This window comes from Neodiprion fabricii, chromosome 4, assembly GCF_021155785.1.
Source record: "Neodiprion fabricii isolate iyNeoFabr1 chromosome 4, iyNeoFabr1.1, whole genome shotgun sequence".
NCBI classification, from domain to species: Eukaryota; Metazoa; Arthropoda; class Insecta; order Hymenoptera; family Diprionidae; genus Neodiprion; species Neodiprion fabricii.
Window position 1 is genome coordinate 19,622,661 of NC_060242.1, and position 27,935 is coordinate 19,650,595.

General features: G+C 40.3%; 1 protein-coding gene and 1 long non-coding RNA gene across 6 annotated transcripts in view; one reads left to right on the forward strand and one right to left on the reverse strand.

Annotated features, from left to right (window-relative positions):
* Nucleotides 1-27,935, forward strand: part of LOC124180513 (unconventional myosin-IXb) — a 48,922-nt gene that overhangs the window by 5,314 nt on the left and 15,673 nt on the right. For 2 of the 4 annotated variants that reach the window (XM_046566135.1, XM_046566136.1), the window contains exon 1: nucleotides 23,360-23,991. In XM_046566135.1, coding sequence (XP_046422091.1) covers nucleotides 23,901-23,991 — 91 coding nt within the window. In that variant the 5' untranslated portion in view covers nucleotides 23,360-23,900. Of the gene's footprint in view, nucleotides 1-8,139; nucleotides 8,187-9,261; nucleotides 9,809-23,359; nucleotides 23,992-27,935 lie in introns of those variants that run through there. The other 2 variants (XM_046566133.1, XM_046566134.1) reach the window with 2 other exon arrangements.
* The window catches only part of LOC124180538, a 35,072-nt gene continuing 10,665 nt past the window's right edge, over nucleotides 3,529-27,935 (reverse strand). The window contains exon 5 of one of the 2 annotated variants that reach the window (XR_006870276.1): nucleotides 3,529-4,349. This is a non-coding gene — a long non-coding RNA (uncharacterized LOC124180538). The remainder of the gene's footprint in view (nucleotides 4,350-27,935) is intronic. The other variant, XR_006870277.1, reaches the window with a different exon arrangement.

The following is a 27,935-nucleotide window of genomic DNA, read 5'->3' on the forward strand; positions in this document are numbered from 1 at the left end:
GAATGCTCTCTTCTGAATTTCTCGTTTTCTCGACCCCACTGCGCCAGCCGTTTAAAATGAACAAAAAATAAATAAAATAAAAAATAACAATAAAAATTCTGAATCCGAACCTGCGATCCTGATTTCTGTATATAATTATCAGCTGTTTGTCCGACGGCAATAAAAACAGATAAATAATAAATCAATTGCGTGAAATGAGAAAAATTGGACTTGCGGGAATTTCGCGTCGAATTCGCAACCCTTCGGTGGAAAAATTCATTCTCTCGAGATGTTCGTTAAACATCGGGTCAAGCGCAGCGGGACACCCGGTATGCAGAAAATGCTTGTAAGCATGCCCTATTACGCGTTTAAACTGTATTACAATACAATGGAATGGCGGTGATCCGCTCTATGTTAACCTTGAATGTTATACTCTCACAGCATGGATGCTGCGGCTACCGAGACTGTGTTAACGTTAGGACCGCTTAACTGCCCGCTTCGGTTGCAGCGAGTTTCCTAATTCCTTGTTTCAGTTGGAATGCTTTCAATCTCGTCAAGTTCAATCTAAAACGAGTCGAATTTTCAACGGTACACTCTAATTACTCAGCTTTTCATCCATTTAAAGTGAATACAAATGTAGTTCGTTGAATTAAGAGGGTGATACAGTCAGTTTTTACCGACCGAGTAAAATTACACTCATTTTGTGTTTTATCAAAACGTGCGTATCGCTGATGTGAAAATATCGCAGTTGGCGTAATTCTACATGCAATGCAGCCGAATACAAATGTCCAAAATGAATTTTTTCTTACGCAACAACGATGCCGAAAAATGTATTGCAATAATTGAATTACCAGTTATTGCAGAGATGCATTTCCTCGAGTTATTCTTACATGAAATAAAAAGTTTTTCCATAATTTTTTTCGACATTGCACGTTGGCTTTGATAGTAGTAAAACTGACATTTTACTCAGTTGATAAGAATTGACTGTAGCATCGTCTTAAGAATGATCGACTCAATACTCGACTCAAGTCTTTTCGAACAAACAATCTGGTTCTGTTTAAACACGCTTGTCAGAAATAATCGACAATTCGACGGTGAATTCGAATGATTTTCGCTACTTCGAATCTTATTTCGTAATAATCTTCACTATAATTCTCTGTAATCCAATTCAAGGAAGGTTGTCTCGTAAATTCATAAACGTACAATTGTCATGTTAACGAAGATCTCTCAGGCAATCATTGAATGTGAAATAAACCGTACCATTGACTCGTTTGCTAAAGAAAGAAAAATAAACATACGTTTTACACAGCAGCATAATAATTGGTTAAAAATTGTCAACGGTCGAAATCGTCAGTCTTCAAAATTTTTATCTCTGCTCTCTTTATTTTGCCTCACGTCAAAGATGAACCGTTTCTTTTAATCGAATTCAGGTTGATCGACCTCTCAGTCGCAATTCTCATTTATTTATTACTCTCCGGCAATCTATCTAATGAATGGTAAGCGCCTCGCTTTTAAAAGACGATGTGCACAGCCTGGGAAGGAATATGCACCTGCAGCCTGACTTATACTTGTTAGCTGCACAGTGTCCAGACTTTACTCTCAAGTCGCTTGGACCCCTCGCGTAGATAGAACTTTGATAAAAGCGAGCAAGCAGGCGGATTATATCCATGCATAAAATGCGCGCGTGTGTGTGCAAAGGTAGGTTTGCAAACGGTCTACGCGCCCGACTTAACTTTATATACCGGCTAATCGTCAATCTCAGATCGTTCCTAGTAGAATGCAAATATCCGTGTGCCGAACACGGACAACTTCTCGGCTATCATTCGAGAGCCAATTCAGTGTAACGGTCAAACGATACGGGCGTCTGCTTGTCAACGATCTTTTTCACGCATGTTTTCCAAATTTTTTTTTTTTTTTTTTTACTTCACTCATTCTAATTAACACGATTTTTTCAACTAACTTAACTAAACTCAATTATTCGAACTGACTTGGTAAATCAAACGACAAAATGAATGAAACAAATCAATGTTCAATTTGTATAGATCATATATTACAAATGTTTCGTTTCAGAGTAATATATATTATACGTATTATACTTGAATCAAAATCAACGAACCTATTTTGCAGAGATTTTAAATCAATGATTTCGATTCAGACAACCATGAAGATAAATATTACATACGTATTGAAATGAAACGAACATAATACCTGAGAAAAATTAATATTTATCTTGAAAAAATTTTCTGATATCACCGATTAAATTTATTGCCAACGTAAAAAAAAACTTCATGTGTCTAATAAATTTGCATGTATAATTCATTATCCCCACTTTTTTTTATAAATTTTTGTTCACTTTTTTTGTTGTTGCCTTTTCTGTATGTACAGGATACGAATGTATTTGATAATTTAATTAGTCGTGATAATTTTATTACCTATCATATAATGCGCAGCTATAATATTCAAATGGGAGTTGAGTTTCAACAGCCTGTGAAATAATTCTAGAAGTCGATGATACAAGAATATTGAAACGAGACTGAATACGAACAAAAAATTGTAAAAGAAAAAAATTACCGAGAAAGAAATACATATGATTACCACTCGTCGACGACGAATGGCTTAACCAAATTTGATTGATGAATTAATCTTGGCGTCTAGATTTTTTTCTAAACTCCTTTCTTATCCATCAATTAAGATCTCGGTGTGAGTGAATTTCACGTGTTCCGGCTCCTCGTAACAACAACGTTCGTATCGAGAAGCACACGCGAGAACAAAAAAAGTCAACAAGCCGGCGTGATAGATGAATGCGTTATTTTTTCATCTCTTCTTCGCATGACAAACCTTGCATAAAATCATCACATGTTTAATTCGATACAGTTTTGTAAGCGCTTGAATTGAGACGTCGCTAACTCAGCGAGAGGCTAAAACCTGTATACTAGAATATCTATGACAGGGGTAAATTTTCCATTCATCCTCCTGGTTAATTAAAAGAAATTCCACAATATTTTTCATTATTTGACACACTTTTTTACTCACGTCGGAACGAATCCAACGCGTATGTGCAACTTCACATCCACAACAATCCGTATCCAAAATACCCACTCATGGGAAGATGGGGCGTTATAGGGGGGCGATTCTTGGTGTTTTCCTCGCATGGAAGGCGGAGAGAGATTCGGGCTTGTTGCTCGTCGGTCTGGCCTGAACCCGTAATTATATGCTACACACGGCGTTCAGGCCTGAAGGATCAGAGGTCAGGGTTATAAGCTGCACCGCAGGACACGCGATCGCGATGTATTGAAAGAAAGGCCGTTCAAGCACAAGCGCGTATCAGATTTTCCGAAGCTTTTCGGTGAAAGGAGAAAAACGGGAACTGGAGCAATTTTTTCCTCCTTTTTCCCTTTTCCATGTTTTCATTGACTGCAACCCGGAACCCGGTGACTGATTTACGGTTCGAAACCACCCTTCAGGATTCTTACACATAAATTCTTTCAAAAGCAAAAAGTACACGTTTCATTTTAAGCACCTACTATTCGTAATAAAGTAAAGTTTTATTATGTGTAACATGTAACATAATGATGAAACCAAAACTGAGAACGGATAAATTACTATTTTTTGATTTATGCAACCGTCGTATCGATGATTTATTCTATCCGTTGTGTCATCTTCGTGTTTAACAATCGTTCGCAATTATCTTTACAAGCTCGAAAAAAAAAACAAAAAAAAAAAAAAGGAAAAAAAAAAATTTGATTACGAACTTATACGTCACAAAAACAGCAACAGAATTGACAATTCGATTGAAATAAAGTTTGCCTGGGATATTTGTCGAGGGTGAATTTAAATTGAAACCAACGGATACACAATTCCATCAGCTGCAAGTGAGAAATCTCAGTAGCGGAATTATTAACGGCTGCAACACGATTCCTTCATTCCTGGTATTTTAATTAAGCTTTTTTGCGGTTGTTCGTGTTTACGCGTTTTCTTCCTCGTCCGGACTGCGGATAGAGGAGTGTTACTTGCCACTTCGTCTAGGACGTATCAGGACACTCTGCACGAGTCTCCCGGAACAAATGTAAATCCCGTCCGAAGCACCGAGCTCACCCCGTGCAATCCTGCAAAAGGACCACTGCAACGAAAACTCGGAGCTATAGCTGGGTGAGAATGGAACGGTGAATATTTATATCTCTCGCTCGCGTGCCGTCACTTTTTCCGTCACTCCAGCCTCGCTTCCTGCTCTCCAACTTCGGATGCTCCCAAGTATCGCTCAACGTTCCAAAAGTCCTAACGGAACAAACGATTCAACGATGCGATTCGAGCTTGTAGGGATGAATTTGAAGAGTTTCTTTCCGCTTCGTTGAAAATGATCCCAAAATTGTCTGTAAGAAAACGAAGAAATCAAAAATATTAGTTTTTATAATAACAAGTTGACGGTAAAATTTCGTGAATTTATGAATCAGTTTATTTGGGACTAGGTACAATTCAAAATTTATCGTTCCGTTGTTAAAGAAGCTTTTTCTCGTTTCCTCGTAAAGTTTCATAACCTTAACTCAAGTTCCTTTAATTATTGATATTTTTTCAATCATTTCACGATGCTCATTACACTCGGTGTGATTTATTCGAGTATTTTATCTCAATTTTTTGGAAGTTTAATCATTTTTTTTTCTTCTCCGACTTTTCACTCCTCAAGATCGAAGACATTTGCTGGTATGTTTGCGGTGATTTTTTCTCTTAGCTTAAGCCAGACAATATTCATCAACGAGGTAAAAAATATTTGTTTCCAAATTTCGACCAACGATGGAGTTCGGTTATCGACAGTTTTTGTCAGGGTGATTGCAGTACTTCACGATCCTGATAATTATACTTCGACTAAACATAGCAAATTTCTCCGGCCCCATAATTCTATGGAAATTTTTCCAAAATTACCCAAAATTTTGACTACTTATGAATTCCGCTCTACGAAGTATCGACTTTAGCTTCACCGCTAAAAATCCCAGTTCCATAATTTTCAGTTTCTTATACGCAATTCTGATCAAACGATATCGGCATCTTTGATCCAGAACTCTTCACCGCGACAAAATCGGCTCCGATAGCCGATATTGATTTTAATCTAAAACTGTCGTGGTTTGAATGAGGCGAGACGAACCGTTCGGACGTAAACGGACAAATCGGGGTTGATGGCTCATCTATAAGAATCAAGCCGTGACGGTGGCGTTGAGGCGACGGTGGGTGTGGAGGTGGGGCTCGAGTGCCTCGGAGATAAGTAATAGCTTCGAACATCAGCACATCGTGATAATCTCGAGGGCCCCCTCTGCTACACCCACTATTACCAGTCAGACCCCTATTTCATACTTTATTGTGAACCATTATATCCTCTGTTATTTTTTCCTTGCTATGAAAAAAAATCCCCGCCTCAAATTTCGTTGGAACTTGTTCGCTTTTTTTATACACAAGGTTGTTGAATTTTTCATGCATAAATGTTCGTTAAACACCGAGGAGATGACTAGTGTTAAAAAAAATTTCTAAAACCGAAGAGAGAAAACAAAAGAAATTGTAGAGCTTATATCCGCGACTTGGAATTTTAGAATTTTTTTTCATCTTTCCATACGGATCAGTCTCGAAATTCGTAGAGCAACGTGCGGAGAAATGTAATAACCGAAACGATGGTAAATTTTTGGACAGTTATAGCTGAAAAAAAAAAAAAAAATTACGTCGTGCAGCAGCAGCAGCAGCAGCGCTTTCTTGGCTGCGATTCCATCTGATTTCTCAGCCAATTTCTTCTCACGAACGAACCGCGCTCAGGAAGACTGTTTCGAGCCTGGCCGCTCGGGGGTTCGGGTTGTGGGCGTTTAAGGCCCCGGGCCTAATCACAGGCTGGCTTCGTACTCGTGAACGTACGAGGTAAAGAATAGTGTAATCCATAACATGCATGGGAACCGAGAGGGCGCCTAAGTGTTACTCGAAATGTTGCACATTTTCTACACGAGGTTTACATCCGTTGTGTTCCATGCACACCTGCGATATTGGAGCGCGTGGAAATCGGCAAAACACGGCTTTGCAATGCTTAGGATTCGCCGATATTCGCAGCTGTTAATCGTTGACTCGCGCCCGCAAATGAAACACGAATTTCTGGCATTCTTATCGGTGACTTGCAGTCAGCAATTTGTGGCAATAACAATTTTTAATCAACCGTACATGATTTTGCCCAAGGTCTGATCAAAAATTTATATCTGAAATTATCTCGTAACATTCTGAATAGTTACCAGAACGGAAAGTTTTCAATATCAGGTGTGTAGAATAAAAATCGATAAGTAGACTAGAATTCTTACGAGACAAACGCACGGTATTTGTTTAGACAACTCTGAAATAGGCAACGAAGAATTGACGTGTTAAAATTAAGGTCGAAAAAATTCGAATCGATTCGGTAAACAATTTATTAAAGTCTACGATTGATCGATTCATCGCAAATTTTCAACAGAAATGGGCTCTGATCAAAAATAATTTTAGAAACGGTCAGTGGAAATTAGTTATAAGAAATTGCAGAATAACCGTGTCAACGGTATTTGTCGTAGTTGGACGGTTAATGCAATGTAAATGTTTATTTTCAACTAACAAACCGTACTTTGCAAAAACACGTAATCCGGTGCGGTGCAGTTAGACGCTTTCACGGTCGATAAACTGCATTCATTCATCCGAGACGCCACGCCGCCTAACCTCGTATATTTTCCAATTTCTTAAAATGTAGGAAGTAGGTGTTCCATTGGTTGAATGATATTCATTACCAAGCCAAGAAGAAGAGGATCCGCCTCAAGGGACTGAAACGGCGTCCCAGCTTCACGCCGGTTGTGCGAAGTGCGCGTTTTTTGATACTGGCGAAAAACTTTTGTGCACGCTAGATAAAAAAAATTTTGCTTAGAGATTTTTTCTATTTTTTACTGGCAAAAAAATACAGAGCAGACACACATAGTTGAATTTTTCCATACTTTTCGTATTTCAGTATAATTTCTGACATTCGTCTCTATCCAAATTTGCCAATTCTTCTTTCTATAAATTTCCGAACATACAAAATAAACGGATGTTCCGCGTTTGAACAACTTGTAGAAAATATCTGATTTGGTTATTCGCGATAATTTTTTTTTAACTTTTCACGAACTTTAATCTCACGACTTGTTTTTCATTCACGCGAAATTCGTACGCATCATAAATTTATCTGTCAACTCAGAGGTTGAGAACATAGTTAAAGGCTGCGTTTACGAATTTCTTTACTCGCATACTCGCGCATAGTATAATTGTGTCCGGAATTAGACTCGTTAAAAAATCGTCCAAACACGAAGAGATATTTCTTGGCGACTTCGTGCAGCAGCTGAGACGTGCAGATATCGCATAGCTGTACTCTCGACTCGTGATCGAGCTACCGTTTCTTACTTGAACAGAGTCGTGATGCACTACCAACGCTAACGTACGCGGTCAGCAAGGATATCACCAATTGTAATTCACCGTGGGTGGCGTCCCTCGCTTCCCAGCAGCTCATTCAAAAGATATATCCTTTTGTCTAACTCGACTCACGTCCGCGCTCTCATTACGATCCCTGTGCAAAAGCGCAGAGCCGGATATTATCCTTGGATTAGCAAGAACGATATAAAAACTTTTCTTATTTGTTTCACATTGCCATTGTAAAATTCCGATTTTTAAATTTCGATACTACAAGGATGTCACGCATTGCAGAAGTCACATACCTATAAAAATTTTCGAAACCCCATAAAATTCCCATAAGAATTCCATAAGAATTCTTAAAACCCCATGAAAATTCAAAAAAACCCCATAGAAATTCAATTTATCGGAAAACGAAATCTTCTCGATTGCTAGTAAAAATTACCAAAATCAAACCAAATTTTCACAGACATCGTTTTTATAGTGCAGAACGTAACATCATTTTTTTTTTCTGCTTTCTCTCAGCACGCATCGGCAACAATGAACGTTATTGGCTACTGAGACTATTAATTACTCCGGTTTGCGTGTCTGGTAACAGTAAGCCGATCCCGTCGACCTTGTTGCGAAATATGTTTTAACGAAAAATCGCTGCGTCTCCCACGTACCATGTTATTGTTAATTAATGTGTACTAGTTTTAGCTCCGCATATACGTAGTTCCTGGAATATTGTGCCCAGAGAAGGCAATAACTTATACCGTCGTATTTCCATCCCGATGAACGTACAGGTTAGGCCAAACTTTTTTCAACTCGAGCATTTGAACAACAGACCATTGAGAGAAACTTAGGAGCTTAGGGCTTTAGGAGCATATTATAGATTGGTACTAGGACCAAATACCTAAGAAATAATGACCCGAACTAAAGAAACTTAAAGTAAAATAACCCGTGATAAAAACAACTCAGGATCAAATTAATTAATCCACGACAAAAATAATCCATTCTACAATCCTAAATAAAAGGCCATGAACATCAAATATTATTGATAATTATTATTTGTACTGATTGTTTATATCACATTTCAAATTTAATTTAATTTCATTTAATTTAACGTTAATTTTTTTGCTACGGATTATGTTTACTATTGTTATGGGTTATTTTTTTGGGGTTATTTATGACGGGTTACTTTTGTATAGATTATTTTTACACGGGGTATTAATCTCGGTCACCTTATGTAACACATTTTTCACCCGGAAGTAATCGGAAGCTCATGGCAATTCAAAAATTCCATGAAATTCCCATACAATCCCACAACATCCCCATAAAAATCCATTGAACCAACATAACAGTTTGAAAAAAAAAAAAACACTACAAAATTTCTTTCGATCGAGAATAGAATCACTCTAGATTCCTACACTGAGAAAAATCTCATTTGTTACAGTAACTAGAAAAGTTCAGTAAAACAGGAATCGTTGAAAAAACTGTTTGAATATTGTTGGAATTGCGGAAAACGAGGTACTTTTTTGGTAATCGCAACGAAAATCAGTTTGTTCAGTTTACTCTACTTCTTTAGTTAAACAAGGCTTTGACGTCAATTTATTGTTGCAAAAGCGTTAAATTTTCGCATCAGTTACAAGAAAATATAGTAACGGTGATCGTAACGAGAAAGAATAGTAACGGATACCAGACTTTCCGGTAACAGCTGGAAAACTAATTTTCATTTTCTACCTAGAACTATATTTTTCGATTGTGGTAAAAAGTAAAAATAGTTAAGAACCGATCGGGTAACCGGAACGAAAAATTTCTCTCAGTGTAATATAAATTTCCAAAATCCTGCAAAAAAACCCATAAAAATTTTATCTCCAGTACAACAATGACGCTGCTCCTTAGGACGTCCGGCGGATCAAAAGACCCGGAAGTTGGGAGGCTGGGTCATCCATCGGGAGATTGCACGATCACCTGGGTGTAGCGGCACACTTCACCGGACGCGATATGTGCTTTGGACGCGACCGAGGCGCCCGCAATGGAATAACGCGAAGCGATGCGATGCTGAAACACTTTGTGCTCCTGCATGACATGCTGCAGGCGTCAACTGCGGGGCACCAAGTCGATCGTTCGAGGGTCGGTTTCAACGGGATCATCAACTCGGGGATGATGCTTCTGCCGGACGAGACTTACGAGGAGCGTTCAGCTTCGAGGCGAAGCTCCTCGGCCAGCAATGGGAACGCCGATTCCCTCGAGGATAACGACGACGTCGTCGACGCCGCGAGAGCTCTCGCGGATCTGAAGCGGTGCGACGACTTCCTCAAGCGCCACAACATCCGGCCCGAATTCTTCTGCCGGCACAGAGAGCGACTCGCCCTCCAATCCTGGCTGCTCCAGAGATCGACCGCGTCCTCCAAACACACCTCCGGTGAGTTGAACCGGGATTTTAATGCTTTTGTCTTGTTTTTACTTTTTTTTTTATGCTTTTTTCAAATACTGACACGCGCGGATTTACGATATTGATTTTCTCTATAACGCGGCGCTGAAAACGCTGAGAAAAGTGTTTAGTCGTTATGCGATTTGGAATTGATTACATTTACATTGCAAATTGCGTTTGATTTGTATTTATTTTTTTTTGTAATTACAGAACGCGATCTAATTTGTATCTTATTTCATCTCAATTACAAAATACAAAATGCAATCTGCGCTTTATGTCGATACTTCCAATTCATAAATTCAATCTGTATTTTATTGTTCTCTCAATTGCGTATTACGAATGTAATTTGCTATTAATTAATTGTAATTTTGTCTATCAGTGCTACGCAATCCCGTCATGTTTTATTTTCCACTGTAACCGGAAATCATAGATTCTGGGGATAAAACCGAAACGACTTTTTATTTGCTATATTTTCCTCCAACTATTGCAATAATTAAATTTAACTACGAAAATATTAGTAAAGTGCTGCAGTTACGATAAAATGTTAACAACTATAATCGAGTGAAAATATTATTTCCAACACATTTTCGTGGTCATTTCAATAACGTTAAAAACGTTTTTGTAACAATACTCATTGTACTGTAACTGCCGTAGTATAACTGTACAGTAAATAAAATATTTCTCCACGAAGGTAAGGTAAGAACATGGTTTTTAACGTATTAACGAGACGCTGCAAAAAATTGTTCAATTTTATTTTTACCTTTATACTCCGTACTCCAATTGAAACTTTTTTATCACCTCTACCGATAAACCCCTAACAATCAATTTCTCTTCAAGGAATATTCCAACAAATACAGACCGTCGCAGTTTTCCTTCGTGGAAGTACATAAACTTGTCATCTTTTTTTTTCCATAGCTCCAGTGTAACTGCTATCAATTTTCTTCCAATTACAAAGTAATTACAACATTCAAGTAGGATCTTTTTACACATTTTCCTCCCTGTCCGTTTCTTAGCAGTACAATGAATGTAGAATATACTGCGAGTAAGTTATGCGACAATAAAACGATGAGATAAATTCTCTTTTTTTTATTCGCAGTTGCGTGGACACGTACCTATGCTTGAATTGCAGACAGAAAAATCGATAGCAAAGTTCACAGCGAGCGAGCGATATAACTACGTATTTATAGGCGGATCGTTGCCGGATCTCTGGACGGAATAATCAGAGCGGTGCATCATTGCGGCGGCTGATCGGGAGACTAGGAAGAGCTTTTTGTAAAAGAGACCGAGCGTCGTACAATAAATCAACAGAAACTTAATTAACGACGATAGACACGATAATAGCGGCAGCATGACGTCCTGCCATGCAGGTTGCATGCCTCGTAATTACGGAAATAACGAATTACCTTTATGAAAAGTATTCGGTTGCCGGTAACGGATCTGATGCGGGCGTAAGGATGGAAGATTGCGATAGAAATAAGAGACGGGGCTGAAAAGGGTGATGCGATCTCTCCTTTTTGCCGTCTCGAAAACCTTTCAGTTCCTTCTTCACCTTTTTATCTCGACGCTTCGTTACTTTTATCCACTATTGCTATTCCGCACTTCTGTAAGCGGCCGTCTTTTCAACCTGACATTTGTGCTTCTTCTAGCCAATTCCTAGAACATGTATCTTTCCGCGATATTGTAACACGCATACGAAATCAGAACGATGTTTATTTAATCCTCGATGCTTCGGACAGAGTCCGATAATTACATTCTGGAGATTTTTACCGCTGAACTTGATTCTTCAATGAGAAAAAAATATATATATATAAATACTACACGCGTACATAAAATTGGCGATTGCATTTTTTTCAAGCTTTTTTTTCAATTGTTTCAAATATCGAACTCCGGGTTTGAAAGATATTCTTTACTTTTGTTGGAAACAGTTTCGAACATATTAACCTACCGTTTTATGAACGATCCTTGAATCATTCGCAACGAATAATCGTGCAGGATTTTCACCGATATTTCAAAACAGCTGACGTTGTTGCGTGAATTACGCGTTTTAAACCGAAGAAAATCTAATCACGCGCTAACAACTCGAGCCTTCATGGAGGCGGAATGAACCATAACCTGAAGATGAAGACAAATTACGTCAGCTGTGCAACGGGGGTTGAACGCCATTCCATAAAACGTTTCATGTACGAACACACAAAAACCCAAGCTTTACGTACAAATTGTTGAAATAACTAGGTACGCGTACATTTTTTCCAATGTTCGCCACTTTAAGAAGAAATATTTATTCAAGTTACACGAATGGATAAAAAAATTGATTCGAGAAAGGTAAATTTTGTTTGTGTAGAAATAAAATTAGTTTGTCAGGCACAAAATTCATATTGATTTGCTCCTGTTAAAGATTATCAAAAACTCTTTGTAAAATTTCTGTTGATTCGTTGTTTCAATATCATTACGAAGTTTTGGTAATATAATGGAGAAAAATTTCCCGAGTATAAATGAAATTTGTTCGTTAATTAAAGTAAATATACCGGTTTAATCCATGAAACACGAAGATGGAGAAAATTAGTTCAAAAAATTTCTGTTGATCAGCTTTTACCTTAGGTAGATATTTTAAAAGTATATTGCAACGTAATTTTGTGATATCAAGAAAGTTCGTTTTTGAGTTAAAGCACAACTCTTGAAAGTTATACTCGGCAATGATTTTGTAGAAATTTTTTTTCATCCGTACAATTTAATCACCGTTCCTACCAGCTAACTACTGTTAATCGATTCTTTCTTATTCGATTGAATAATATTTGTGGAGGGAAGTGTGAAGCGGTCGCAGAGCCTGGTGAGAGGCCTGACAATGAGCCCATTACTCATTAGTACTCCGTAGCGTCTGTAGAGTGCGGGAGTAAAAAGGTGGTCAGAACGAGCTGCCAACTGCATCGGCGCATGGCAGCAGTTCACCAGGTGAAAAACATTCGTCGAAACACGCGTGAACGCATAAATCACTTTTGCACGTATGTACACCTTGCAGCCGCGCCGTCGTCCCCCTCTCCTCCCCTCTCACCCTCGCTCTCTCTCTCTCTCTCTTTCTCTCTCTCTTTCTCCATGCGGCGTAAGGACGTGTGCGGTGAGCGTGTCGTTCGCTAGCGGAACGAGGGATGGTTCGTGCAGAAAAAATAAAAACTTTTTTGTTAAAAAAACAAAAAATTAAATAAAATTTATAAAAGATGGTAGGGGCAAAAACGGAAATAAATAAAAAAGGGGAATATATTCAAGAACGGAATCTATATACATATACATTCTTTTCCTCGAAGGCCAATTATGCATTTTTCAACGCTTTGAGCCCTCGGTTTGAGGATGTTGGTTGATCAATTTGCAATACCTTTTATTAATTATATTATGGGGCAGGTACTCGTACGTACATTGACTGTTCGATGAATTAATATGCCCGTTAGCGGAGAACATTTTTTTTTTTTAAATACGCTCAAGCGAAAAAGAAAGAGATGAATAACTAAATCTTGGTTATAGGGTTGATTCGATTTAAATTGCTTTAGAATGATCGTTGAAAATTAGTAGATTCGATTGATTTAGTTCAGGGTGGTTCATTTTAATCAGAAGAATATTTTCTATAAGTTCGCTGAAACATTTTTTTTATTATCATCTCCACATCGTTGGATGTTTAATTTTATAGCATTGCACCGGTATTAATTATGATTCAGAACTGACGATATTTTATTGACCAGTGAGGAATAAAAAATTGAAAATCTGTTTATTTGGCTTTGTAGTAAATGGCTTTCTGAATAACATCAGTCATCGTCGAGTAAAATTGAACGAATCTGCCCGATTTTTAACAATTTTTAAGTGACTCAAATCAAATCGTTGCGTTAGATAAGCCTTTGTTAATAATCTCAGTATGTTATATTCATCTATTTCCATAGAAATCTTCGCGGCTTACTCCTTGTCAGTGCAGGAATGTTTCGCGACAAAATTATGTAAAAGAACGAATATTTGACCAACCAACCTCTTCAAATAGTAAACTTCTTTCTGAGTTTTCTGTACATTCAAAACAATGCTTTGGATCACATAATTTAATTCTGTAACATTGTTTAAAAAATGTTGTGGAATGGTTACATTACTTTTCGAATATGTCGTGTTGCTAGCCGGTTTTCTCATAATTAGTTATAACTGAAATTACAGGATACACAAGTGGCTTGGTTCATAGGAAAAATCAGTCATACAGAGAAATAATAAAATCAAGGTACGGAAAGTTGAACTCAAGTTGTACTTGATTTAAAGAATCTCTTACCACTAGAGAGAAAAAATAGAACCGCAGGTTCAATCATATGAGAAATTTGGTCATTGTTAATTTAAGAATGGTGCCATTGTCGTTCGATTTTTTCCTACCAATTTTTTATTTTTTTTTTTCAATTTCGTTCGACTACTTCTTTTAATGTACAGTACAGCCTTCTAAGCCAAATCTTTGAATCGTTTACGTTACGTCTGCGATTCCAACGTGAATTCAGTTTATTTCAAGTTATTCGCAAAATTTCGTACGCCTGTATTTTTTTTTTATCTAATATTTTGATTTTCTTCGACACCTTCCCCGTCCCTCTTTCCTCCTCTCACTTCTTCATCCAGCAATTCATCCCGGGGCGCCAAGCCAGCGAAGTAGAATTATGCAATCAGTCCCGGTATTATCTAATTCTCTAATCAGTCTCGAAGAATGAGTAAGAAAATTGCAGAGTTTGAAGCTGTGTATATGTAGCAATTACTCTGCTACTCCCCGCCCTTCTTCTCCTCGCGATTGTTCTCCGCGCTAACAATGCCAGTGTAATTAACAATTAGGTATCTACTATGATAATTTTATACCTTGTATAACCAGCGCTGAAATACTGCGCGCCCTGTTTACGAACAAACCTTCGGCACTATTCTTGGACCCTCTTCCCCCGAACCCCTATGTTCCCTGCCGTGGATAACACGGTATCCAACCGCTTTACATACATTTGCATACTGCGAATTTGTGAAGGGTATCTCTGCCTCCTGTCTCTCTCTCTCTCTCTCTCTCTCTCTTTCTCCCTCTCCTCGCTCTCCACGCTCAAACCTGTCGAAACTCTGCGGATACGTAGGTATATAGACATGTTCGTGTACACGGGTGTAATTACATGTATATGCGTGCACATGCATTTATTCGCGAATGATTGGTCTTTATTTTCACACTCTTCTGCGCGACCGTTTCTCTCTTATTGCGTCAACGTTTTTCGTACGCCACCGAATGGCCGGAGGTTTGGTAGGTATTTGAAAAACGGTTAATTAAGGAAATACGGAAAACGTCGTCGAGAGAATTTGACCCTGATACTGATTGTGTCAATGTTACCATTCATCTCGTTTACTAATTAATGACTAAAAACTCTGGAGAAGACGTTTTGTCTTCTCGAAAAACGTCGGGATAAACAGTTTAAACGTACATCGTATGTCCGATTTAGATGGTTTTTCTCAGCTGATTAGTTAACTTGTACAAACAGCTCGTCTTAAAGGCTGTTCAAGGTATTAATCTTATTCGGTCTCGCTAATTATTACTTCACTGATCATCGTGGTCTCGAATTTTTCATTGAAATATCCGAATACCCATCTTCTAGGTGTCCCATTCATTCTTCATAGCCGAATTTGTATCACGCAATCGCGTATTGCTAATTGAAATTCAACCACAGAAACATGCAATTGAGGAATACATTTTTTAAATACTCGATCGAATCTGTTCTCCAACTGCTGTGATAAAAAAATATCAAGAAAATGAAAATCCAACCTAGTACAAAAATAAAATTAAAATGATCGGTAACTTTGGATTTGAAATTGGTTAGAATACGTATTAGTCGCAAAATTTCTTTTTTTTTCTAGAAACAACGTCAGCACAATGAATGGGAGAATGAAACGACACGTGCCACGTAAATAGCTCGGTATAACTGTAGAGTCTGAGGGGTGTAGGAAAAATGATTTCGGGTAACCGAAGGACGATCAATCATGCAATATGGTAGCGTACCGCTCGCACGTTTTCAAATTACAAACCACCACGCAAACTGGAGGACTATATGTATTTGCATAACAAACGGGGATATATTAAATTATTCATCGAACGGAAAATATAATTTTTGAATTGCGAATTCGCCGCCGCGCTTTGCGTATATTCCCCGCCAAATCTACAATACAAACCGCCGGGTTATGTGGGCTTTGTTGTGTATGCTCGTTTGCCGGTATAATTTCTGCAATTCAGTTCTGTTTTTCCTGTATCTCTCTCTCTCTCTCTCTCTCTCGTCGTCTGCGTGCGAGAAAAATGTATTCATCTTTTTTTGCAAAAAGCTTCCGCTTTCCCTTTAACGTTCGTTAAACTTCGAAGCAACTTATTCGCAAAAACCTTGTACATATATACATATTATAGAAAAACCTCAGTTTATCTTTGCTCTCTTTATTTCACTTTTTCTTAGATAATTTTTTTTCCCTCTGTGTCTGGAAAGTTGAAGCAGAGTTCTACACGAAAAAACAAAATTTTAAGGGTATAAACTTCTTCAAGCTTTAAAAGTAAACCGGCAAAGGAAAATATACCGATTGTTTTTTTTTTTTTCTTTTATCCCACCAAGCTTCTTTACTTTATTTAAAGTATGTTTTAAACATGCAGCTGAGACGAAAAAGTGTCGAACGGAGAAAATGATCTCGTGAGAGTTTTACCAGTGAAACTAAAACTGATTTAGTTTAGTTAAAACCGAAACGATATTTCCCTGAGGCAGAAAAGAAAATGACAAAATCACAAACCATGACTGGAAACAATCCACTATCACTAAATTTGAAAATCAACTAAATATTATTCTACGATTCTGAATCGTCAAACGTGTGTCTTGTTTGACAAATTATTCATTTATTGCTCATATTGTTTCCAACTCAATTTGGTATACACCGTCACTGAAACTTTTGCTTTCGCTTCTCACAATCAGTCGATGCAAAAAATACATATTAATTTGATTATCACACGGTTTAATAAATAATTTCCCCTGTGTTAATTAACGAACACTTCATAGTCATGATAATCTGCCAACTCGTACGGGATTCATTTGGAACAAAAAAAAAGAATAGCAACGAATTCACGAAATTGGATAATTAGTAAACCTTCTGCAGGTTGATAATCATGCAATAATATGATTTCCTTCAAGTTGTCGAAATCATTATGTTTTAGTAGTTGAAATTCGCAATTTACCATGTTTTTTCTTATCAAGAAGATGATACGATATTCCAACAAAATTTGACGAATCTTTTGAACCAGACTGTACGTCAGATAAATTGTTAAAGAAAATGCGAAACTTCTTAAACAACCAACGAGATAAGAAGCGGAAGCATCGGAGCTTTTTTCTTCACTGGTCCAATTATCGACTCGGGAATATTACGGAGCCCAAATACAATCGGAAAATCATTTGCCAGATCAAACTACCTTAACTCCCCTGAATATCCACAATGAGGAGAGTTTTTTGCGTAGCAAAAACGTTAAATACTTTGCGAGTTGGGTAAATATATTAACCACCGTCCCCCGAATTTCCCTCTTCCTCAAAACGACGGGGGCAGGGAAGGGAATACTTTCGGTAATTACTTGGGTCGTATTCGACGTATCGGTTCTGAGATAAGGCGGTTTTCTTCCTAACACTTAAGCCAAAGCCGGTGTGGTGTATGGTAACAAACCGGCGCACTAATGCTAAGTTGAAATGCGGCGAGAGGCATTAGCTTATCTTCGCGCACCTTATAGCTGCTTTTTCTTCACGGCGGTAGGATTTCTTCGTATTTCTCCTCCCGGCCCTTCCATAACAGTCGGCACTTTGAAAGGCTGTGTTCGTGTTTTCTGGTAAATATAACAATCGTTTTGTTATTAACTTTCCTAATTTCTTCTAAATATTCTCATGTATTTCCTTTATTCATTCTTTTCAATTTTTGTTACACTTGATATAATTAAGACGTCGAATTCCAGCTTCATTTCGTAATGCACGTAAAGGTAATCTTGTGAAATTCGATCCGTGTGAGAGTGAAGCATGCGAGACGGAGAAATTTTATTGTTATCGTGTGATTTTATGTAAAAAGTCAATGCCCTGACTAGCTGATGCGGCGTTAGCATTCCTGTACAGATTTTTGTGGTAACCACAATCTGAGCACTCATCTTTCATAGGAAGGATCCCTTTTTCTTCTGATTCTTACTCTTTTCAATTCTCGTGAAAGTTCATGCCGATGCTGGGTGAAAAACCTCTACCGCGACGAATTTGTGACACACGACGTCCCACATTGTGATCGGACAACATTTTTTATCCCCGCATATGACGTAGGTATAACGATGCAGAGCAACCTACTTCCTACTTCGGGGAACCAAAACCCATATTCAATCTTGTCACGAGATTTTCTGCATTTCGAACGACGTACACGTTAAAAAATTTACCAAAACGAACTACCGTAGTGTAGGAATACAAATACAGTGTTAAATTGAAGCCAAATTATAGTATACAAAAGTGCACACCGCATTTTTCCAAACACCAGTCAGCTCTTCGAGTAAAGTTTCGACGCCAAATTACTATTTTCTTATTTCTCACCCGCGCTTTATCAAGTAATTTGAAACTTCATAACAAGATTTCCAGTAATGTCTTTAAATATCATGAGCCCAGACGAGATTTCAAAGGTTCCCACGATATCTCAATATCGTTTTCCAACCGGTCTCAGGTGTCCGACTGTCTGTGCCCTGACCTGGAAGACAACACCGCGAGCTACTGACAACTTTGCGGCCATCGAGTGAGCATTGACGGGTTTTTCACGGACTTGTGTCGTCCAGGTATTCTTGAATAACGCATGATAACAGCGAGACAGGCGAAAGTGGAGAACGGGTATAAGGCAAGTGGATTCGAATCGGGAGGAGCAGAAAATGCCTGGATCAGAAGTGCGGATCCAGAGACGCGACTACCGCCGCACCGATGTCTGAACCGGAATTTGGATTGGGTCCACGGTGAAGCGGTGGATGGCACACCTCGTTACGATTGTCTCTGATCTTGGTTTGTTATCCTCGTTCCTCGGGACCAAGAACAATGCCTACTGTGCACGCTCGGTTGGTTCTTGAGGCGATTCGCACAGTGTCTGGGAGATGCGACCTGCACAGTGGAGGTTCGACCTCGCATCCATCATCATCGGTGGCACTCTAAGCCGCGTGCAGCAGTCTTTCGTTCTATTCAGAGAGCGAGAAATTCCGGGTAGCAAGTCAAAGGCTTGGGCTGGTTCGACGGCTCTTGGATTAATCGAAAAATAAACCCGACCGGCGTGCATGGGGGAAAAAAAGGAACCGGAGAAAACGTTCGCTTCGTTACGAGCGCCGGGTTAACAGGCGTAGTCCATGGTCGATAATCTGATAGAAGGATGTATAAAGGAGGAGGTGGAAACAGTCGGCGGGAGAGAAACGTGATCGACTTCAACACCGCGCTTCGGCAGTGCAGCTGTATGCAGCCTTCTTAACAATCATTTAGCCGCTCTTCGGATGGTCAGATTCGCTGTTCTGCAGCGGGACATAAAGCTGGTGGCTCTCCTCTCCATCAATTGCCTCAGTCCACTGCGCTTTTCTCAATTGACAGTTGGCTGCAACTTCTGCTGCTGGATCCATGTCACCGAGTCGAGTCAAGGGACCGATCGGTAGTCGTCGTTTGCTTTGCCCGGTTGTCACTGTCCACCTCGTAATTGGAATCCGCAGGTTACCAATTGGCTCTTCTTGTCAGTTATCTTAAATCCTGGGTTATGGCCTGCATGCACGCCAAACTATCCAGAAGCTTCCTAAGAACTCTCCTCAGGCCGGGACTCGCCCTTCTGATTTTGCAACTCTAATCAGATCCCAACAACCCGATCAGGATTATGCACGACTCTCGTAATTAGAATCCGAGGTTCCTGCTCCAGGGTCAGTCACATCCACGATTTTTTGTACAATCGGAATCCGGAGGATCAATTCGTCGTCCATTCCTTCCTCGGTCAGACGGTTGTTCTTGTTTCTTCTTCTCAGCGAAGAAACTCTTGGAGCGATCACCTAAAATTTCATCATTTCACTGACAATGAGTGGGTATGATCTCTTGGGAACTCTGCTGGCTGGATTGTTTTGTCCTCTCCATGATCAGCTCTTCGTCAGTTTCGCAGCTGGTATCTGTTTTAATAAAGGATTCAAGAAGTTGATTAGTGAGAGAGTCTGACGATTCTGCTTCACAGTGAAGACAATCATCAAAAAATTGAGCTCTTGTAGGCAGCTTTTTATTAAATGGGTATGACTTCTTGGAAGCCATCCTGACTGAGTTGTTTCGACCTCTTCGTAACGTTAGCCAGTCTTGCAGCAGCCGTCTAATTCTGTGAAAGAATACGGAGATTTGATTGGCGGAGGAATTGATCGGAAAAATGCAAATTAACAGTGAGCCTTTTTCTTGTCAAGTGGTAGTTTTTCTCCCCTGGGAAATCTCCTCGTTAAAGCGATTCGGGCCAGCCCGCTTCCTGAACGATTTGCCTCCAATTCCGTTAGTGGCATCGACTGGTTACGGGAAGTTACAAAGCAGCCAGAAGGAGTACAGCAAAAAGTAGAGTTGGTTCCCGAATCGAGAATCCCGGGTTTCGGCTTACGGCCGTGCGGCCTGGCCTGCCGTTTCCCTCGACCATCCGTCACTCGGTGACACACCACGCCAATGCGTTTTTGCCCAGCAAGGCCCACATTTCTGATGCGCCTCGAGGGGTCCAGGACCCCTCTGCACCGCTAACTCCGCCAAAGCACCGCGCAGAAGCAAACTCTTCCATTTTATCTCACTCAGTCTTTAACTTTTTCAAAGAGACCTTGTTAGCTCCGACTGACGTAGGTACCCTCCTCTCCTTATCCATACTCCTTCTCATCACGAGAATCATCATATCTCCTTGGTCGCCGTACAAAAGTAACGTGCGGACTACGTCAAATGTTTGTTGCAATTGTTCAATACTCGTCCCCGTTTTGTTACTCAAATTGATTGACTACATAAAACGTTGAGTATATCGTGTACTCCTGCAAAAAAAATCTAAGTCACTTTATCTTATAGCTACAATCAAGTTTTCACATCGATTATCTTGTTGCCGATCGTCTTTCAAGTGATCGATCAACTACTCCAATGATAACGAATTGGTACCGATCTATGAGATACAGGATCGCTTGTACCGACCAGATTTCGGAGTTCTGCTGTTCGTCGATACATAGCAAGTACTCAGATGGTACTGGATCGACGGGGAGAGTATAGATCGGCTTTCGAGATCGAGGTTCTGCCTTACCGACGTTAAGCGAGGTGAACCCTAGCCTCTGCGAGGGTCCTGGTGTCAGGAGTCGAAGAGCCGCGAACACGAGACAAGAACCTGTTTCGGAACGAGCGGCGACGTCGTTAGGCTGCAGGATAGAATTAGATTCCGACTGGATAACGTGTCTAACGATATAATGGATCGAGCCAGTCCCATAAAAGAATTCTTTTTCTCCATTTGCTTACCCATTTCTTATTCATCTTTTGTTTTCAAACTCGTCATCGCGGGTCGCGCATTCCCTCCTGGTTCACCCGTTTTTCTCGTTTACCATCCGCGCGTCCCATTCAACCGTCGTTCAGATACAGATCGGCCGGATCGAAATTCCTCACCGGTTAGTCGGCGCTCAGGCCAAGCTCGCGCGGATTCTAGCATCGCGCTAACGCGCAGGTGAGCGGGTCCCACGAGGAGCTGGTGCAGGGGGCGTAAAATTCGTCGAGGGACGAGTATAACCGGGGGTCCAGCATGTCGTGTCCCGAGGCGCGCGTCCCGCCTTATAATTTTGATGTAAGGCCTCGCGAGGAATCCAAGATGGCGGTGGCGGCGTCCCTCCGCGTCGTAAACAAAACACGCTCTCTCGGTCTCTCTCATTTTCCATTAACCGTAGACGGTATAAGGTAGAGGAGGGCACCCGCGATCTCGCACCGTTCAACTCGGCTCTCCGCTTGTCCTTGGCGGCTGATCCAGCCCGCAAGGAGACTTATACACACGCTGCGATGCGGGGTCGTCAACCACGCTTTTATATCTGTGGTCCACGAATATCAACTTCATTTGATCCCCCGTTTATTCCTCCCTGCAAAGCCCGTGCCCTCAACCCGTTCATAATCACCCGGCTCGCCCTGTGAGGCTAGAGTTTAAAATTACGGTTCTCGGAAGGAAATTAAGGAATGGCTGGGCTGGGAAGACCTCGGTTGTAGAATTCTCAAAATAGACATGCCAGAACAAAATATCATTCTTTCAAACCACGATGATATTTTGTGTGAAAAATTATTTTTCATGTATAGAATCTAGGATTTCAACTGTAATGTTACATGCACTGCGTTTGGGTCAAGTTACTCATTCGGATGTTGGTAAGAAGTCTCATCCGTGAAAAACAACACGCATTGTCAAATTTGAGTTTACTTTGACGTAGAACAAGACGTGAGAGAATCAATCGTTTTCCAGATACTCTAACAATTGTGGTAATCAAATAAACTCATCAACTTGAAACACATAAACAATTAGACTAACGTATTGATAAATTGGCTTCTGATTCATCTCCAATTTTCAATTACAAACTTGAACGAGCGTTCAATGTCTGAATGATTGTACACGTCGAATGCCCAAGTAAACTGAGTATTCGTTTATCCAAAAAGTCAAATTTTTGATGCTAAACAGTCTTACCAAAAATAGCGTAACTGTCCCAACAGCAAAGAAAACTGATCACGTCGTCCCTGTGATAAGAGACATCGACGCGTGGTCAGAGAAGAATAATCCTTGCACTGTCTAAAGTAAGAAGATAAACAAGTCCATCGGTATTTTATTATCGCGTCAAGCTCACAATCGCGACTGTACCGAAGTATAGAAACAAGAATAAAATAAAGAGAGGATGAAACAAAAAAAAAAAAATGACAAAGTAAATCCCGCATGCGGGTCATAAAATGTGGCCACCGTTGCTCGTACGACGCGTGTATGAGATCCACGAAAACACGTGTGTGTCGATACCGCAAAGTTGGATTATATAATTAGAACCACGTATAAGAAGCAATAATTAATTACACACTTGCTGCCATCGGAGGGGTGTCCTTTACTGCGCGAAGGACAGGAGGGAAGAGGGGGATATTCTCAACCGATCATCACAGAATCTGACGATGAAACGGCCGATTTCCAGGGTCCTGAAACTATAGTATACCCGGTGCAGCATCTCGATGGCGAGTGGACCGCTTCGGTGAGAGACCTCTCCCTCTTTCTCTTGGTCCCCCCTCCTCCCACCACCATCCATGCCACTGCCCCCAGGGTAGGACCGGCTCTCGGTCACACACAGCGACGCGGTTAAGACCTGTTCCCGCTAACTCCTGCTGTCGTAAGGAAGAGGTGGAACCGGCCCGAGGCTCAGGTGCGCCTCACAACAAAGTTATGACGAACAAGGCGTGGAAGAGATAGGGCACTAGCAGGGCTCCCAGCTCTTCGCAGAGCGGGCAACAATGAAGCCCGGCAGTTGAGCGCGGTCGCTCAAACTTGGTGCTAGGTGTATAAGCAGAGTCTCAGAGTTTTCCGCTTTCGATTTAACCCTCCTCGTCTCAGGGTCATTTTCCCTTTCGCTGGTACTGGTTCGGCAAATCTACAACGTACCATTCGCGGTCGCGAGTTGAACCGGTTTCGTTAAGGTGCCGGCTGATTTCGAGTGATAAGAATTTTGTCTCGCAATCTACAGTGCTCTCACCTTGATTCGAGTGTCAGTCACGAACAAAGCGGTTGACGGATCAAACTGGCTACCAGCATCCTTGGACGGTATGAGGATGTAAATCGGTTCTGCGACCGGTTGAGGCTTTCGTGGAAAGGTGAAAACTAGCGTTGGCATTGGCTCCGTTGAAGCCGCAGTGTGTTCGCGTAATCGGTTCATCAGTCGTTCGTCGATCGTCATGTGCGAGTGCGGTGGAGAATGTGCCGGCAGTACGGAAGCTGATAATAGGAGAGTGTTTTGAAAGCCCGTGTCACCCGAAAGAGAACATCGACACCTTGTCAACGGTCGGGCGGAGTGCACTGCTCCGATATGGCGACCTTAGGGCTCTCGAAGGTTTTCATATTGGACAAGTATTTCACGGAGCTCCAGAAGTTCTGGGAGACGGAGAAGAAGCTCCAAGGTATTGTATATACGTCGTCGTAAAATCATCTCGCGCGTCGAAACAGCGTGGTCAAAAAAACACCTGATCATTACGGGTACCTCGTTCATCACGATATGATTAAATCTGATGTGAAAAGAAAAGACGACTATACCCCAAGATTCTTGCGCATAACTAATTCTCAACTTCCACCGCGAATCGCGCTTACGCTAAGTACTTCCACTGTGTGTGTATGTGTGCATTACATTGATAGAAATCCTATTGTCGTTTCTATCTGTATGGTAAGACCCGTTATACGTGAAAATAAAACCACGACTTACAGCAGCAGCATCTTATACACTGTACGAGATGCTGATAGGTAAGGATACAGCGCCGTATCCTGGGTGCACATTTACCTCAGCTGTGTCTGTTACTTCAACGTGCATTTCACCCGGCGACCACCGACAGGCACCAACACCACTCGATATGCGGTGTATAAAAGTCACCTACGCTTTCTACTAGACCGCGTAGGTGGTCGTAGACCTCCGTAATATACCTTAACCCACCGCCTCTCGTTTCATTATAATCGTCTATACACGGTGCAGATGCACTTGTGTATCCTCATCTGTTTCGCACTGTCTTATACCGATAGAAATTCAAATCATCATCGTTTTCACTCTCGGTCGGATATAATTTACCGTGATTGTTGAAATTTAGCAGTTGCCAGAATTGATCTCGCATCCCGCATCATGCTTGATTAGCACAATTTTCACTCAAGATTCTGTAACCGGATGTCATCGTTATAATCTTAAAACGAGAGATTCAATTTCTCTCGATATCTTAACGTCACTGTCATACTTGAGACCCTCGACACAAACTGTTCTCTCCTTTTACTTTGAATCATAATTTCGTTTGTATTTTTGTATTTTGAGTTACGAAAATATGAAACAAATTTCGCAAGCTTTTTGACTACGCCGTGAAAGTTTACCTACTTTACTGTCCAGGTATTGAAATGATAACTTAACGTCCGTGTACTTTGAAATGGCCAATATTAAAACACAGTTTTCAATACAACTTTGAGTTTGTTCTTGCAGAGTATCCCAAAGGCACTTCGTTGCTTGCGAAATAAACGCTTATAACAACCGTTGATCCGTATATCTTGGTTTCCAATGCATGCGAATAATCTTCCGTACCGGTCTAGCGATGTTCCATTCCGAAGCTGGTTCCCTCTATGGAAAATGATCCCAGACCAGTTCGACGTAAAAAATGATCCTCGCCGAGGAATAAAAAGAGTAAAAATGAAAAAAAGTGAAAAACAATTGAAGCAAGGGGCAGCGCTGGGTGTACACTGCTTATCCCGCGAACACACGTATGTACCTTTATGGAGGTATATAGCTACATACACGATCCTTAGCGTAATATATCAAGTTACACACGGGCGATCAGAGACTGGCTGTGGAGCATTATTTTCGTCCGGTGATGCAGAGGTATATAAGTGTGTAGAGCCAGCCTCTGGACTAACCGTACCCGCCGGTACAAAGACCTGAATGTTGCTGGCGAGCGGAGCCGACCTCGGGGTCTAATCAGATGCAGGTTAATCCTGCGGGGATCTTCTTTATGCTCTTCTCAGAGTAGAGAGGAGAGACGAAGAGAGAAGAGTAGAGGAGAGGAGAGGAGAGCGTGTGTCCGTATACTAGGACTCCGGATCCCGTGTCGTTACACTCACGTGCAGAGCGGAGGCGGCGCGGCGACCAGATCAGCCTTCCTTCCCAGCATCCCTGCAGCGCCGAGGTCCATTCGACTGCGCAGCACCGGGATACGCGATACGAACCCATACACCGATCACCGCCGCAAAAGAAGAAGGGCTGCGGAACCCCCGCTGAAGCGTTTGTGCACCGCAGGATTAAACGCAAATACCGCAAATGCGGTCGTGACTGTAATATGGGAAGTTTGATTTTAGATCAAAAATGTTCCACGTCAACGCCCGATCAACAACGAATGTTCATAGATCGTCCGTTGAACCGGACTTAATAAGTGTTCACTGAGAAAAACTTTATTTGTCATGGTTATCGGAAAATTGTATAATGAGATTCGCGTTCGTTGCAATACCGTTTTCAATATTGTTGGAATTCAAACTGAGAAAATTAACTGCGAGGAAACATTTGATGTGGTTATTGTTATCAAGACTTTATTTGTTTCTTTGGTTTACTAAATTTTTTTTTATCTCTTTTGTAGTTCAATGGTGATAAGTTAAATTTTTTTTTTCTTTTGGATAGTGTTACTTGTGCGTACCGGTGACTTTATCCAAAAAAAAATAAAAAAATAACAACTTATATCAGATTTTCCAGTTACGGTTAAAAAACCCATTTTCCAGTAAGTTAAAAAACTAAAATAGTTGGGGACTCTAGTAAACATGATTAGAAACCCATAATTTACTATAGCCAAAAAATAATGTTATGGGTACAAAGTGATCATCATATTTACAGCTGTAACCGTAAAGTTTAGTATACGTTACTATGCATTTGGATATGATAAATCATATTACATTTCCTTGTAACTGTTGACATGATTTGGCATTGATAATGCAACAAAGTTATATTAAGATGTCAATCAACCGAAAAATTGTGGGCAGATAAACAGACCTAATTCTGTCATCACTAAAAATATTTTATCGAGAATTATAGTCACACCAAATAGTCATTCGTACTATATTTTCTGCGAGATAAATGTTATCGTAACGAAACTCATTTCAATATAATTTCCTAATAACCGTAACGAAATAAAATTTTCCAAGTTCTTTGACGTATGTCGAATGGAGAATTGAATCCGCATTTGATCAAAATCGTAACGATATAATAAAAACAGTTAAATTGTTGGGTAATTTCATTCAGAGTTTGAAAATATAAACATTACCGTCCGCAGCGGCGTTAATATCGCCCATAAAATACAATTACAATCCCGGAATGAGATCGCGCTTTTCTGGTAAAGATCTGCCAAGTTTTATCCTGGTAGTAATTTTCAATAGATTTGATTTTTAACCCGATAGAGTATATCGAGTCGGAATTAAACTGCTGATTGGAAAAAGTTCTGGCATAGGTATGCCGTTTCCGTACGTAATAAGCTATTCGATAGATACGATATCTGGTTTTATATGCGCATTATACTATCGGCTCTAATCATTATAGTATTTCCGAACGGCCAGGATCGTGAGCTCGATGTATCAGCCTGACCTTAAGACCGTAAAGAAGTTTGCTGGTACGGGGCTTATCGCATGATTATACATCGCGCAAACGGCTCGAGCCCACGCTTTGTAACAGAACAGTTTCTCAATGCACATAAACCGACAGTGTTATAAATACGAGATGCATAATCAGGGCGCTGTAACACGCTGAAGAATTTTAAGAGGAATGAATTTGTCCATAGAATATATACGGGCCAGTCCACCAATTATCAACAAATAAATAGGACGTCAAAAGATCGATCTGTCTAAAACTTTACCACTTGTAGTGTGTATCAAGATTGAAAAGTTCACCAAGTTCAAACCTGCTCGAACTCAACGTTTGCGAGAAACGCCGCATCAAAATTTATCGTTACGAGTTAAATAAGGTTTAAGTCGCGAATTGTTTTCTTATCGTTATCGGCATAAGAAAAACATGAAAAAACAAGTATCTTGTGTGAAAAAATGCTCACGTTATCGAACATGTCATTCATTTCTGCACAAATTTTCGAAATCGGTCTCGAAAACACGTTTTTTGGCAAAAACCCGCTTCTTTCACGCGCCACCAAAATTTGTCTTACATTTGAGTTTTTCAAAAGAAATCTCAGATTTTTTCAGTAAAAAACTCAAATTTTCAGAGCGGGTTGGCCACAAGATCTAACGTCAGCTACGTTCAATGGATGAAGGTCTGTTTATAATATTTTATTTCCCATCGAGGCGTGAATTATTTTGTGAATTTGAAGAAATAAAAATATTCCGTTGAATCTCA